Source organism: Physella acuta, unplaced genomic scaffold (assembly GCF_028476545.2).
Source record: "Physella acuta isolate Inbredline_101_S28 unplaced genomic scaffold, ASM2847654v3 ptg000531l, whole genome shotgun sequence".
NCBI classification, from domain to species: domain Eukaryota; kingdom Metazoa; phylum Mollusca; class Gastropoda; family Physidae; genus Physella; species Physella acuta.
Window position 1 is genome coordinate 849854 of NW_026732050.1, and position 16347 is coordinate 866200.

The 16347-nt window shown below is 37.7% G+C and overlaps 1 protein-coding gene across 2 annotated transcripts; it reads left to right on the plus strand.

Moving 5' to 3' along the window:
* The first annotated feature begins 700 nt into the window (after positions 1 to 700).
* Positions 701 to 7565, plus strand: LOC131945172 (zinc finger protein 493-like). Of its 2 annotated transcripts, none has more exons than XM_059306191.1 (2): positions 701 to 754; positions 3921 to 7565. In XM_059306191.1, the coding sequence occupies exon 2, from the start codon at positions 3952 to 3954 to the stop codon at positions 6838 to 6840; it is 2889 nt and encodes a 962-aa protein (XP_059162174.1). In that variant the 5' UTR covers positions 701 to 754; positions 3921 to 3951; the 3' UTR covers positions 6841 to 7565. The 2 variants fall into 2 exon arrangements, with proteins under 2 accessions (XP_059162174.1, XP_059162176.1); XM_059306193.1 differs by lacking the exon at positions 701 to 754 and adding an exon at positions 1601 to 1670.
* The last annotated feature ends 8782 nt before the right edge of the window (positions 7566 to 16347 follow it).

Below are 16347 nucleotides of genomic sequence, written 5' to 3' on the forward strand. Positions count from 1 at the left end.
ATTTACATTAAGTCTAGATTTAGAATTTACATTGAGTTTAGTGATCTAGATCTAGGCTAGATTCATAAATTTCCTTCGACAGCTGATCTTTAGATCTAGAGAAATTTATTGTAAAACTAAATGAAAAAAGACAGTTGAAAATTGATATAAGTGTTGGAACGTAATAAATACAGCAAACGGACGTATTGTTAAAGTTATGACCGACAGAAAATTAGATTTAGAACGCGTTAAACTTTGGAATGGGAACACAATTTTCTTCGGTAGACGCCGACCTTTTTATTGTACTAAAGAGTCAACAAAAAACTCTGACGTCACTATCAAGGGACGTCACTATCCCCACAAAGTTTATTCAAAGTATTAACATTTTTTAAAAAATACGGTTAATTTAACAATGAATAAATCAATAAATTAATTAACGTCTTTAAATAAATTTGTGATTAACAGTCTGTCTGCATTAAAAAATTATTCTCTACCTACATACTATTTTACAGCTCTCCAGATAGAGCCGAACATATCAGGATACTTGATCAGGCAAACAAACAAACAAACAAAAAAACAAAAAAATAAATATTCAAACATGTAAACAAACTTGACTTTTAGTAGTATATAGATAGATAACTATAAATATAATCATTGAATATTTACTTTACATCAATGGGAGCATTGACCTTGCATGCCGTTTAAAAGTTTGTTAAAATCTGGCTCATAATTTCCTGTTTTAGGAGGTTTCAAGCACGCCTCTAGATTTTTAGTTGTTAGTTGGCTTTTTACTTAACTTTTTATTAGATCTAGAATCTAGATCTAGAATCTAGATCTAGATCTAGATTCATGTAAAAGAACTTTTGCTAGATCTAGCTAGATTCTAGTACGAATATGTTGACCTAAAGATCATCAGCACTCCTTATGTCAACTCCAGATAATTCTAGATCTAGATCTAGAATTCTAGATCAAATAGATCTAGAATCTAGATCTACCATCCTGCAAATCTATTACTATTCCATGCGTCACGTATGAATGAGTGAATTGAGTGCCTTAACTCGCGATATTTCTTTTACAGCTGTCCAGTTGTGCAGCGTAACGTGCATGTTTTACTGGACCTCCAACTATTTTAAATTTTTACTTGCTCTTGACTCTTGAGTTCTGTGAATTTTCCGCTCCACAAATGAGTCGTTTTCAAATCCAGCAATTGCATTCGAAGCGAACTAGCATCAATTCCAAATAGATCTAGAATCTAGATCTAGATGTCTAGCTCAAAGTTAATCTCATTTGTCTTTGACGAACTTTGTGTTGAGAGAGTACTAAGTACTAACTAATCTATGAACGTTAGAGTACTTACTTGCACCTCTACCGTCACATTCAACGATATATAATTTTATATATCATTATAATTATATTATATACTTTTTCCACCTCGCCCCAGAAAATTTCAAGCACCCCCACCCCTCTCCGCAGAGGAAAAAGTCTGAAAGAAACACTGGTAGCATTTGTTGATCATACAAGCTAAAGGTAGAGCCTGGGAGGGGCTTTGCCCCTACCGGAAGAGATGCATGAAAGAAACTGCATGCAAAACATTTTTTAGATTAGAAAATTTCAAGTTCCTCCACCCCTCTCCGGTCTCCGGGCAGGAAAAAGTCTGAAAGAAACACTGGTCGTATTCATACAAACTGAAGGTAGAGCCTACTTCTATAATTTAAACTCGTTACATCGTTTCCTACTTTTGGCCGATAAACCTCACTCTCGCAGACAGAGTTTCTTTCAGAATTTTTTCTGGGGGTTGGCACTTGAATTTTTGCAGAGGCAAATAAAATTATCCAAAGAGATGCATGAAAGAAACTCTGCAAGCAAACCACTTTTTAGATGAATTTGGCGGTAATTTTATTATAGAGTATCGATGATGACATTTCTTTTGAGTAGGGGGGGTCAGATAGATACATACACAGATAGATAGACAGACAGCGAAACTATTATATAGAATAGGCCAGAAATTAACTTTAAACAGCAGTGTTTGCGAGCAAGATTTGCTATATAAACAGTGGCCATCTGTAAATTAGATTGGGTTCCCCTGAATCTCTGACTATAATTTAGCCAAAAAATTTAAACAAGATGGCTGCTAAAATAAATGAGTTTGGTTGCATCAGATGAAAACATCGCTAGATCTAGTCTTTATTTATTACTGAAAAGTTTAAATACAATTATTTAAAAACATTGAGTCCACATGAATGAAACTTTGAAACATTAAATAATAAATATAGTAGATCTATATATTTTAGAAATTTTACACTTGACAGTAAAAAAAGAAGTTGGTATAGCCTGGAGTATATTTAATAGAGTACTATAGAGATCTAGATCTAGAAAACTAGATCCTAGTCTATATGTCTATTGTCTAGATTTAATTTCATGACATTTTGATTTATTAGGCCTATGGGGATGGTTAGAAATTCAAATTAGGGTCAGGGCGTAGGCGTATGGACTATGGTAGGTACTAGATCTAGATCTAGGTAGGGCTAGGATTTCTGTCACATTACTAAATGAAAATGATGACTAGATCTATTACAAGCTTTGGCCGATTTTAAAATAATTTTATGTACTTAAAACTAAAATGGATAGATTAGAATCTACCTTTAAATATGTAAATATAATTTTTTAGGTAGGTAATAGACTTATAGATATACAATATTTTATAATAAAGATCCGAAAATAATCAAAATATACTTATTTATATTATTATTATTAATTAATATTAATGCTTCTTTATCAACTCGTAGCCCTTCTCGAAAATCTCATCAAGGCTTATTAATTTAAAAATGATAAAATAACAGGCCTATTAATATATAATATTATAATTAAATATTTAATTAGGTAGATGTATGAAAATAAAATTTTAGATTATTTTATCTCTAAACCATACGAGTTCGTTAGGGTGGCCATTAAGCTCACCATTGGTGCTAAATTTATGAATTTAGCTTTATCAGGAGAAGAGGAATTTTTTTTCTATTTAATAAAGGTTGAACTAAAAGTGTAAGGGTCTTAGGTCTCTTAGATCTAGATCTATATAAATTCTAAAAAAAAAATGAAGCAAGTGGCTTTAGTGGGGAAAAATGTGAAAATTTTGAAAGGTTAATTATGAAACAGGTTATTTTATGTTAATTTGCATTAATAGTTTTGCAGGCTTGTTTCAGTTTGATGGTTTGCATTGTTTAAAAAAGTTGATTAATGGCTTATTAAAAAATGAGTCGACCTTTGATTAATAAAGGCAAAAGACAAAGATAACATGATTATATGATTCCCTACTGACATTTAAACTCTGGGGATATGGGTTAACAGATGTGCACTGTGCCACCCAACAAGGGACATCCAAAAATGACGTCATGCTTTTTTGGACGATTTTTACCCCCCCCCCCCCCTCTCCTCAGTCACGCATCATCACAAAAAGCCAGCAAGCCCCCCCCTCCTTAAATGATGTCACGTCACACCTCAGTCTACAATCCCACCCCACTCCCCTCACCATAGAGTCTTTTGATCAATTCCTATTATAATCTATGAAAGCTGTTTTGTAAAATGCGAAATAATAGTTAAAACTAGTTTTCTAACATTGCTTTTTTATAATGCAAAAGTGTGACGTCACACCATCTGAACCTCCCCCCTACAAGTGTGACGTCATTTATGGATGACCCGACACTGTTCTTAACTTTAAATCTTTTCATAAATCTTTGACCTGATAATAGACAATTCAGTGATTAAAACAAATGTTATCACAACTCAAGAAGGCCTATGTTGATATTTTTATGACATTAAAAAATCTATGGTGTTATATAATAAAGCTAAGACATAAATATTTAAACATTTTTATAAATGCAATCAATATATTTTCAAAGAGTATTTTTAATTTGGTTTTCTAATCAAGATTATTTTTATTTCAGATTTTTTGCAATAATTCAACAATCTAAAGCTATGCAAAACACAAAGGACACTAATGGTATAGTTTGGGAGAGCTCATATATGGTTAAACAGGAATTCAGTGATGAAATCATTACATCTATGGACATGAAATCAGATGAAATATCAGCTATTTCAAGTTCAGAAGGAGTAAAAACAAATACACTCTTTTCAAATTCTGAAGATATAAAGCAAAAATCAACACAATTTTCAACTGTTAAAAACAAATACTTGGAGGAAACAATGCAAGTTTTAGCTTTAGAAGATCAAAATCTTGAAAAAACAAAGCCCTTTTTCAATGTAGAAGAAACGAAACAAGATAACCCAACATCATTTTCATCTTCTGAAGACATGAAACCAAATATATCAACAGCATTTTCAATTTTTGAAGATATAAAACCTGAGATATTAACAATGTCATCTTTGGAGAGTGAGCAACAAAATGGTTTCAAAGTGCAGCAACAACTTTCTTCCCCACCAGATTCAACTGATTGTAATGAAAATTTCGCAGTTTTAAAATCAGATCTTCAAAATGAATTAAAAGAACTCAAGTTACTTCATACACAATTAATTGATAATCTCCCAACAGAATATCAGATCAATGATCAGGGACTGAAGACATACAAGTGTGATATGTGTTCTCAAAGATTTTTCCATTTTGATCATGTTAAGCAACACATAAACATTCACACAAGGGTGAATCCATATGGTCATGATTTTGATCAGCAAGAAGTTGCTATGATCAGTCATGTTGAACAGTTTAACAAAATGAACCTAGAACAGGTATTCAATAAGTCTAGTTTGTCTAAAAAGTTAACTACAACTACAAAGTCTAGTTTATCCACACACACAAATATTCATTCTGGAATTAAGCCATATGAATGTTATGTGTGTCATAAAAAATTTACACAGAAAGGTCACTTTACATATCATAAAATGATTCATTCAGGAGAAAGACAGTATGAATGTGATATGTGTCATAAAAAATACCGTCTTAAAAATCACTTAGCACAACATTTAATGATACATTCTGGAGACAGACCATATGAATGTGATGTGTGTCACAAAAATTTTAGTAATAAAGGTTATTTTTCAAAACATAAAAAGATTCATTCAGGAGAAAGACCTTATGAATGTGATGTGTGTCATAAAAAATTTATACAGAAAGGTCACTTTACACACCATAAAATGATTCATTCAGGTGAAAGACAGTATGAATGTGATATGTGTCATAAAAAATTTAATAGGAAAAGTAATTTATCAGACCATACAATGATTCATTTAGGAGAAAAACCATTTGAATGTGATGTGTGTCACAAAAAATTAAGTCGTAAAGGCCATTTTTTAAAACATAGAATGATTCATTCAGGAGAAAAACCACATGAATGTGATGTGTGTCATAAAAAATTTACACAGAAAGGTCACTTTACACACCATAAAATGATTCATTCAGGAGAAAGACAGTATGAATGTGATATGTGTCATAAAAAATATCGTCTTAGAAATCAATTAGCACAACATCTAATGATACATTCTGGAGACAGACCATATGAATGTGATGTGTGTCACAAAAATTTTAATAATAAAGGTTTTTTGTCAAAACATAAAAAGATTCATTCAGGAGAAAAACCTTATGAATGTGATGTGTGTCATAGAAAATTTCATAGGAAAAGTAATTTATCAGACCATTTAATGATTCATTTAGGAGAAAAACCACATGAATGCGAGGTGTGTCACAAAAAATTAAGACGTAAAGGCCATTTTTTAAAACATAAAATGATTCATTCAGGAGAAAAACCACAGTATGAATGTGATATGTGTCATAAAAAATATAGTCTTAAAAATCACTTAGCACAACATGTAATGATACATTCTGGAGACAGACCATATGAATGTGATGTGTGTCACAAAAATTTTAGTAATAAACGTTATTTTTCAAAACATAAAAAGATTCATTCAGGAGAAAGACCTTATGAATGTGATGTGTGTCATAAAAAATTTACACAGAAAGGTCACTTTACACACCATAAAATGATTCATTCAGGTGAAAGACAGTATGAATGTGATGTGTGTCATAAAAAATTTACACAGAAAGGTAATTTATCATCCCATATAATGATTCATTTAGGAGAAAGATCATTTGAATGTGATGTGTGTCACAAAAAATTAAGTCGTAAAGACAATTTTTTATTACATAAAATGATTCATTCAGGAGAAAAACCACATGAATGTGATGTGTGTCATAAAAAATATCGTCTTAAATATGAGTTAACAAGACATAAAAAGATTCATTCAGGAGAAAGACCATATGAATGTGATGTGTGTCTCAAGAAATTTAGTTATCAAAGTTGTTTATCAGAACATAAAATGATTCATTCAGAAGAAAGACTATATGAATGTGATGTATGTCATAAAAAGTTTGCTAGGAAGAGTAATTTATCTATACATAAAATAAATATTCATTCTAGTCTCAAGCCACATGAATGTGATGTTTGTCATAAAAGTTTCGCCCTTAAATCTATTTTATCTACACATAAAAATATTCATTTACCAGAAAGACCATATGAATGTGATGTTTGTAATAAAAAATTTAATCATAAAGGTCATTTATCAGATCATATAATGATTCATTCAGGAGTCAGACCTTATGAATGTGATGTATGTCATAAAAAGTTTGCTATGAAGAGTCATTTATCTAGACATAAAATAACTATCCATTCTAGTCTCAAGCCACATGAATGTGATGTTTGTCATAAAAGTTTTGCCCTTAAATCTGCATTATCTATACATAAAAATATTCATTTACCAGAGAGACCATATGAATGTGATGTGTGTCATAAAAAGTTTGCTCATAAGTCTAGTTTATCTACACATACAAAATTTCACTCAGGACTTAAGCCATAAAATTCTCTTTTACAAGGATATATATAGAACATTATTGCTTTTAGCACTAATACCACTCTGTGGAGGAAGAAAACACACCTGTAATTTTGTCATACAGGATACAATCCTCATTGTATTATTTGTCATACAAATTAATAATGTTTAAAATGTTATGTAGACATTTCATTTTGAAGATAAGTAATATGAATATTTGTAACTAATGATTTTAAATTGTGTGCAGCTATGTTGTCAACATGAAATTCATGTTCAAACAAGGTTAAAAAAGTTAATTAAAAATTATTTAACACATTAATTTTTAAATATTCACACAAAGAAAGAAACACTTCAAGGAAAGAATGGATTTCATGAATCACCATAGCACATTTATTATCTTTTACTAGGTGTTTTGGCTAGCTTTGTTCAGGTTTTTTTTTTTGGGAAAAAATGATGCCTAAATTCTTACCCTTTACATTACCCATACAATAATACCAACCACTAATTAACACCAACATTTGAAATGCACAATTACTATTTGAATCATTGAAGTAATATTTACTCATTTTCTATATTGAATATTCCATTTTATGTAATTCTAAATTTTGTATAAATAATTATATATTCCATTAAGCTAATCATAATTATGATAATTGGATTGAGCAACAAAATGTATTAATTAAGGTAGCTGAAAATGATTAAAGTTTTAAGACAGAAGATACAATTTATTATTATGATTATTAGCCTTTGTGAATTGAATGGATTTTTAATTTATCTTTTTAAAAGACATAATAAATATTTTCAGTTATTAATTAATCAAAAAGTGTTTATTCCAATTTATTAGACCTACTATATTGTATTAGATTCTCAACAACAAGACTGAGAACAAAAACACATCTGTTGTAGTGTTGGATCTGCTGTTTATATATATATATATATATATATATATATATATATATATATATATACTAAAACTCAAGTTTGTTTATATGTTGGTATATTTTTGTTTGTTTGTCTGTTTGGTTACAGTACAGGAGAGAATCTGCACTATGTGTAGAGCTGTAAAATAGTATTTAGGTAGAGAACAATGTTCTTTTTAACTTACTGTTAAGCACAAATTAATTTAAAGACGTTAATTAATTTATTGATATATTCATTGGTAGATTAGGGGTCATCCATAAATGATGTCACACTTTTTTGACGATTTTTACCTCCCCTCCGTCACACACGGCGCCTCGGTAGAGTGCGATTGGACGCCCTAGGCTATTCTGTGAGCAATGTGGCGCCTACGTTCGTTTTAAAGAGTACCTACAATATTGACTCGGAGGCATACGACATTCGACGATTTTAAAAATTTAACAGAGCCAGGGATCGTACTCGGTGCCCCTGCAGTTATTTAACCAGGGGCTCCCGAGAGCGCCGCTCTACGTTCCTGACACATGGGCGGTCGCCGAAGTGCGTTCTGCCTCACTATTACGGAAAGTGATTAACATACACTCAAAGGTTTTATACAGCACTCCCTGGGCGTGTTGGACGGCAGTGTTTCTTCCAGACTTTTTTTCTCCGGGGGGGGGGGGGGGGGCACTTGTAAAAATGTATGTTTACTATATAAAATCCATCTCGTTCGGGAGGGGAGGGACGGGACTCAGACCGACCCCCCCCCCCCGAAGAGATGCCGGGAAGAAATACTGCTGGATGGTAATGTTGATATATATATATATATATATATATATATATATATATATATATATATATATATATATATATATATATATATATATATCTTCGTTCTTAATTTTTAGTGTTGGGAGGGATCGAGCCTTATCTGCCAGAGGGTTTGAACTCAAGACTTTTTTCGAATTTATCAACCATGAGCTTTGCCGACTCGACCATGCCTCCATCACAATTAAGGATTACGTGTCAACTGGTTATGCGCCATTGAGGTCATTGACTACGATTTCAGCCTGCTTTTCTTTTTGAATTTGCTTCCATAGCCTTTGTTCAACCAAGAACAAACTACAAGGCAGCAGTTGTTTGATTTTGGAGTTGTCTCTGCTAGAAGAGTGGCTGTCCCCAGCTAACGAGCCTCATCTGCCCGAGGATTCGAACTCGAGACTTTTCGCCCCCCCCCCCCCCCCCCCGAACGAAATGAAATTTATATAATTTATATAGAAAATATATACTTTTAACAATGTCCCCCCCCCCCCCGAAGAAAGTCTACCCCCCCCAACAAAATTTTCAAGTGCCCCCCCCCCCCCTTCGGAGAAAGAAGTCTGGAAGAAACACTACTGGTGCGCGAACATTTTTAGCATTAACCCTCAGCTGAACGAGTTAACACGTATTCGTTGGATGTGTCGACTTCACGTGTGTGCTTGTCGTTTGCCTTATGTCCTTACTCTAACATTTGTTACAATGGTATGCGTAATCTTGAAAATTCTGCAAGCGAGACTCTACAAACGAAAGAAAACGAAATATCCGTGAAGTCGTCGAATAAAACCCCGCGTCCGGATGGCGTGTTGCAACGATCGGCAAGCGACGGACAGTTACGGAAATCCAGCCAAGTAGACATAGCTGACACTTACCAAATCATCAATATCGCCAGCTGCATGCAATATTTCCATTTTCCCTTCCCACATTTATTAGAATTCGACAGCATCAAACGCCCTTTGAACAACGTAGGCAACATCCAGAGGCGGCTATCCAAATCTGGTAAATTGGCCAAACCGTTTTTAGTCGAGGTGAAAACCGAGAGCGACAGAAACAGAAATCCGAGCCCGCAGACGACGAGTCGAGCTCCCACTCCCAGGTCTCAACGCTGGCATCTGACCTCTCCAATCAAATGACCCCGGACAAGATCCACTTCCAAAGCACGCGGATCATCGAGTCCGAGGTGGACCCGGCCAACTACAGGAAGATCCTGGCCCTGGCCATGCGGCAAAGGGTATCAGGGGCGTCGCACAATGTGGATGTGACGAAAGGCCGCGTGCATTTCTCCTCCGATTTGGATGTATGCGTGTATGAGTCAAACAGATATATAGATGTGAGTAATTCATTTTAACACTATTCTCAAAAGGTAACCCCATACGGCAGTGCCAGATATTGCTTAAAATTGGGCCAACAAGAAAGTTCTAAGACATTCATATAGCCTATATGAAGTTAAAGTTAATTATGCATTTTTAGAAGGGACAGGGTAGCCGAGCTCTAGACTGCTAACCCGAAAGTATCGAGCTCGAATCCAGTTACAAGTACGTAGAACGTCCCTGAGTACACCCAGCTCTTATGGGTACCTGACTCTCGTTAGGGAAAGGAAAGGCCGTTGGGCCTAATACTGACCCCGAAGTCACAGAAACAGGTGAACCCTACTTCATTTGCCACAGGGACCGTCAGGTTCGAATAGGGAACTTAACTTTTAAACATTTTTGAAAACTGGAGATAGAATTTACTTCTGGAGGAGCTATGCTGTAATTGCGAAGGAGAAGACAGGCTGGATTGATATGATTAGAGGTAATATACAGAGGCGTAGGGGGGGGGGGGCGGGCGTGCGGACCGCACCGGGTGACACCATTTAGGGGGGGTGACACCATGGCAAAAAATAGCAAAATATATAGAGAAAAACATGAGGGGGGGGGGTCAAATTGAAAGTTTGAGGGAGGGGGGTACAAATCGGAAGTTTGAGGGGGGGGGGGGGGTGTGCACATCAAAAGTTCGAGGGGGGTGCAAATCGAAAATTTGAAAGTTTGTTCCCGGGAAGGGTCGCTATGCCTGTGGGGGGTGACACCATTAAGTGCCGCACCGGGTGACACCCGACCTCGCTACGCCACTGCAAGTAGGTACCTTCCTTTTTAAACAAAATCAACCCGTATTTATACGTGCTGAACATGACAAAATAACCAAATTTTAAAAAAAAAGTAGGCCTACAATCTAAAAAGCAAATCTGTAAAGCATCTTATAGTTATTATTGTTGATGAACCACTTATTTATGTTTTATGTAATTTATATCACTGTAAAGGAAGTTGCCTGTGGTTTCAGGTGATAAGTTTACTAGAATTTTAGGCATGACACATCAATCAGCACACAGTGAGAAGGTGTGACGCTGTTTGTGTATGTTTGACGTGTAGCACAATGGGCCTACAACTTGTAGTACACAGACAATGCGACTGTGTTGTGATCGGTGTGTGAGTTTGAGTTCATGAAAGGGGAAGTAACCCAAGCGCACATTTCGCTTAAAACCTGTGAAGCGGTATTTCCAAGAGAGACACAGACAGTAAATAACTAGATCTAAATCTAGAATTTAAAAAGCCTGTGTACTTATTTTAAGTACATGTAGATCTAGAAGAAGGCCCGTCAATTAAATAACCAACTAATACCATAATTTAGATCTCTCAATATATATGAACATTCGTGATGAGGATCGAGGTACGGTATGTTTTGTAACCATCTACATATATAGGACCTATTTATGTGTGTATAGTTTACTATATGCCTACTTGGTGGCTCTGTATAGTTAGATAGATCTAATATTAATTATAAATATTATAAAGTAAATTTGTCACTAAAGGTTGTTAGACAAATCTATTGATACCACATGCAATAAATGTAAACAATAGGCTTAATTAAATTTGTAAAAGTAAAATAGATCTAAATCTAGGAAATGGATCTAGCTCTAGAATCGAGGCATATGACAGTACGAGGGGTCATCTATAAATGACGTCACACATTTTTTTACGATTTTTACCTCCCCCTCCGCCCCTTCGTCACACACGGTCACAAAAAGCCAGACCCCCCTCTCCTAAAATGACGTCACACCACAGCCTACATGCCTTCCCCTTCCCCACCTTCAAATTTGCAGTTGAATTTTTCTTAAAATACGATATTTTCTCCAAAATCTTGTCTGAACTCTGTCAACATAGGGTATTTTAATCAATTCCTATTACAGTTTATTAAAACAGTTTCCAAAAAAACGCGAAATAACGGAGAAAATTTGTTTTCTAACATTGTTTTTTTTATTATACGAAAGTGTTACGTCACACCATCGGAGCCACACCCCCTCCCCCTCATCACATACCGTCACAAGATTAAAGACCCCCCCTCCACCCAACGGGTGTGACGTCATTTATGGACGACCCCCAACATGAATCTAGAAGGCCCATCATTTTATAATTTAACTACCAACTTACCATTGTCATATTACTTGAGGTCTAGAAAAGATCTGTATGGACAACGATGATCGAGGTACGATTTAATCATATAAAGTTTTCAACTATTTGGTTAGCCATATCTGTTAATTTCAGAGTCAGACTATCCGATTACTTCCAATAAAATGTAAACAATAACTAGATGCAGAATAGAGGCCTATGTGCTTATGTACATGTAGATCTAGAAGTCTCATCAATGTAATAACCAAATCCAAAAAAAACTTTAAATTACAAACAACACACATTGTTGACACATTCTATGTGCAGGTGGAGCTACGTCCAGCCGCACATCATTTTCACAACAGAAATGGAAGTGAAATCAGTTTCTTGCTGGATGTAGGCCTAAATCTCAGACAATGAGAGAAATAGTTTTCTAGCTCAAGCATGGGTTAACATGACATCTTGACGTATGTCTGAACTCTTCAGTTGGCTACAAGCCAAGCGAAAACTGAAACCTGAGGTAAAGACTGCAGTCGAGACATCACCAAAAACCACCTCCGCCGTCTAGCAAAGACAGAACATTACAAGCGGCTTCCTATGTAGAAATGAGCTGCTTCCAGCATCTTTGTCATAGAGCAAATAAACTGTTCAATATTACACCATCCACACACGTTTCGCCTGCCAACCACGATGTTGCTAGATTGATCACATTATTGACGTCTGTTGATAAAATTGATGCTCCTGGAACTATCAACCAATCTCAACAATGCAAGCGATCAAATAGAGGAAAAATTATCAGCGCTCGTCAAATGAATCTTCAATAAGGTCAGTTGGGAATATGTATGACGAATGTTTGCAGGGCGCCTGAGGTGTAACTGCGCGCAGGGCTCCTGAGGTGTGAGTGCATGCCGGGCTCCTGAGTGGTGAGTGCATGCCGGGCTCCTGATGTGTGAGTGCTCGCAGGGCTCCTGAGGGATGAGTGCTCGCAGGGCGCCTGAAGTGTGAGTGCGCGCTATGCGTCTGGCAATCGACAGACCGCTCGCCGCCTCATCAGGACTGCTCGCGGCTTCTCTAGGACTGCTCGCGGCCTCCCTTGGACTGCTCGCGGCCTCCCTTGGGCTACTCGCGGCCTCCCTAGAACTGTTTGCCGTCGCTATTGCACAGCTCGCCGTCCCATATTGTGGTAGCCCAGCTCTTGAGGTGTTAGGGCTCGCAGAGCTTCTGAGGTGTTAGGGCTCGCAGAGCTTCTGAGATGCGAGTGCTCGCAGAGCTTCTGAGATGTGAGTGCTCGCAGGGCTCCTGAGGTGTTAGTGCTCGCAGGTCTCCTGAGGTGTTAGCGCTCGCAGAGCTTCTTAGGTGTGTGTGCTAGCAGGGCCCCTAAGGTGTTAGTGCTCGCAGGTCTCCTGAGGTGTTAGCGCTCGCAGAGCTTCTTAGGTGTGTGTGCTAGCAGGGCCCCTAAGGTGTTAGTTGTAACATAACTTTTTAGGTGTGAGTGCTCGCAGGGCGCCTGAGGTGTTAGTGCTCGCAGAGATTCTGAGATGTGAGTGCTCGCAGCGCTCCTGAGGTGTGAGTGCTCGCAGAGCTGAGGGGTGAGTGCTGGCAGGTCTCCTGATGAGTGAGTGCTGGCAGGGCGCCTATTGGGTGAGTGCATGCCGGGCTCCTGAGGTGTGAGTGCACGCAGGGCGCCTGAAGTGTGAGTGCGCGCTGTGCGTCTGGCAATCGACAGACCGCTCGCCGCCTCCCTTGGACTGCTCGCGGCCTCCCCACGTCTGCTCGCGGCCTCCCTTGGACTGGTCGCGGCCTCCCTTGGACTACTCGCGGCCTTCCTAGGACTGTTTGCCGTCATTATTGCATAACTCGCCGTCCCATTTTGTGGTAGCCCAGCTCTTGAGGGGTTAGTTCTCGCAGGGCCCCTGAGGTGTGAGTGCTCGCAGGGCTCCTGATGTGTTAGTGCTCGAAGAGCGTCTGAGGTGTGAGTGCTCGCAAGGTGCCTGAGGTGTGAGTGCTCGCAGGGCTCCTGATGTGTTAGTGCTCACAGAGCTCAAAAGGGGTGAGTGCTGCCAGGGCTTCTGGGGTGTGAGTGCTCCCAGAGATTCTGAGATGTGAGTACTCGCAGGGCTCCTAAGGTGTGAGTGCACGCACTGCTCCTGAGGTGAGAGTGCACGCACTGCTCCTGAGGTGTGAGTGCTCGCAGAATTCATGAGGGGAAGTGCTCGCAGGGCTCCTGAGGTGTGAGTGCATGCCGGGCTCCTGAGGTGTGAGTGCGCGCTGTGCGTCTGGCAATCGACAGATCGCTCGCCGCCTCCCCAGGACTGCTCGCGAACTCCCTAGGACTGCTCGCGGCCTCCCTTGGACTGCTCGCGTCCTCCCTTGGACTGCTCGCGGCCTCCCTTGGACTGCTCGCGGCCTCCCTTGGACTGCTCGCGGCCTCCCTTGGACTGCTCGCGGCCTCCCTTGGACTGCTCGCGGCCTCCCTTGGACTGCTCGCGGCCTCCCTTGGACTGCTCGCGGCCTCCCTTGGACTGCTCGCGGCCTCCCTAGGACTGCTCGCGGCCTCCCTAGGACTTTTTGCCTTCACTATTGCACAGTTCGCCGTCCCATATGGTGGTAGCACATCTGGCGGCCGACTGATGGCTCCACCTCCAACAGACTGTTGTATTTTTTTTTGTTTTTTTATCCACAGCTATTATCCCCTTGAACCTCCAATAGCATCGTATGCAAGAAGGCAGCTTTTTCAGTGATGGACCACCCCACTAGAGAGGGTTTAAAATAGTGAGATTTAATCTTTATAAATACGCTCTGTATATACTAGTTTAAAATTTATTTGTCCTTGAGAAATTAAAAAACAATTTAGCTGAAGATTTAAAGAATGAGAATTTTAAAGTTTCACGAATAAAAATAGTGCTTTACATTTTAAAATTAAAAGCCTAAGTCGATTTTTTTACTAATTATTTTATTTTTAAGATGTGTAAAATGTCTGTTAGTTGGGTTTAGGGCTACTTTGGTTCTGTTGTTTTGGTATAGCTACGTTCTGTTATTTTGGTAACATTTAGGTAAGTCAAAATCATTTTTATTTATTTAAATGTGACTGCTATATTCATTTTCCTTTTGAATTTCAGATATATACATCCTAATTATCTAATTAAGTCACAGCAAAGGCTGAGCTGGTGTAGGATGAATTTTCAAATGCAAGACTTTCTTATACAGCAAGATAAAATAGATTGTACTTAGAAGGTATGTATATGTAGCGTTTTCAACAAACATAGTGTTTTCTACCAAATGGTGAAGTCAAGTCGCCAGGAACCATCCTTGCGACTTGACTTCACCATTTACTGTAAACCGTTCAAGTAATGAAGAAATCAGGAACCATCCTTATTTCTTCATTACTTGAAAAGTTGACAGCAAATACTTGGAGAGTGAGTTGTCTGCCTTGGAGATCGCGTTTGGTTAACATTGTTCTCTCCTATTAGTTTCACTCTTCTATAAGTTTTTAAATTCCCCAGTGTCAAATGACAGTGTAACGTCCCCAAAGTGATTATTCCTTCTCCGGCCTGTCAGTCACATTCCCCAGTACGTTCCAGATAATTCTAGGCTAAATCTTTACACGAAACTCCCTTTGCAATGGTGTACAATAAATTACATTGTGTTGACCTATAGACTCTAGTACAGATCTTATTATGTATTGTAAGTGGTTCTTTAGACAATCAAAAATCTCACTACATTATTTTCAATTGCTCATCCAAAGTACCTTTTACTTAGAATGGCTAAGTTTAGGTTGTGAGTTGGTGAATGTGCAACGTCTTAACATTTTTATTGAGTGTTGTGCTAAATTCGATTTAAACACTGTTTCTGAACAAGCAAAAACGTGTGCATCTGTTTAAATAGGCACATATTGATGCAATAAAAACGAGGAGTTCTAGTGACAAAAGCCTTAACAGATTATTGACTATTTACTAACGGAATGCAAACAGAAGCTTTAGATCATTTCTTAAGATACAATGACATGTATTCTACTTTTCAGATGCCACCAAAGAAATTAACCATTTTTGAATGAGAAATTGCGCACGCTAAAACAAATGGCAGTTTAAAGCAAAAGTGAAGCATTGGATGAAATTGTCTCCAGATTAGAGAACAAGGGACATTCCAAATATTCCAATAGATCTAAGAACCCAGACATCACATGCCTTTCAGAAAGAAAGAAAGAACACAGTTTTCTCAAGGTTTAAGGAAAGATGCGATAAAATGGAAGCATGACTCAAGAATAAGACTGTCACAAACAACAATTTTCAATTTGAATGTCACAAATGTCAGCTCTCAACAATATGACTATAAAAACATCTCTAAAATCTGAGAAGTCTAGCTTCCATGTCATAGAGCAAATAAACTGTTCAATATTACA

Coding starts and splice junctions, on each gene's coding strand:
- LOC131945172 (XM_059306191.1), top strand. CDS start 3,952: ATGCAAAACACAAAGGACACTAATGGTATAGTTTGGGAGAGCTCATAT.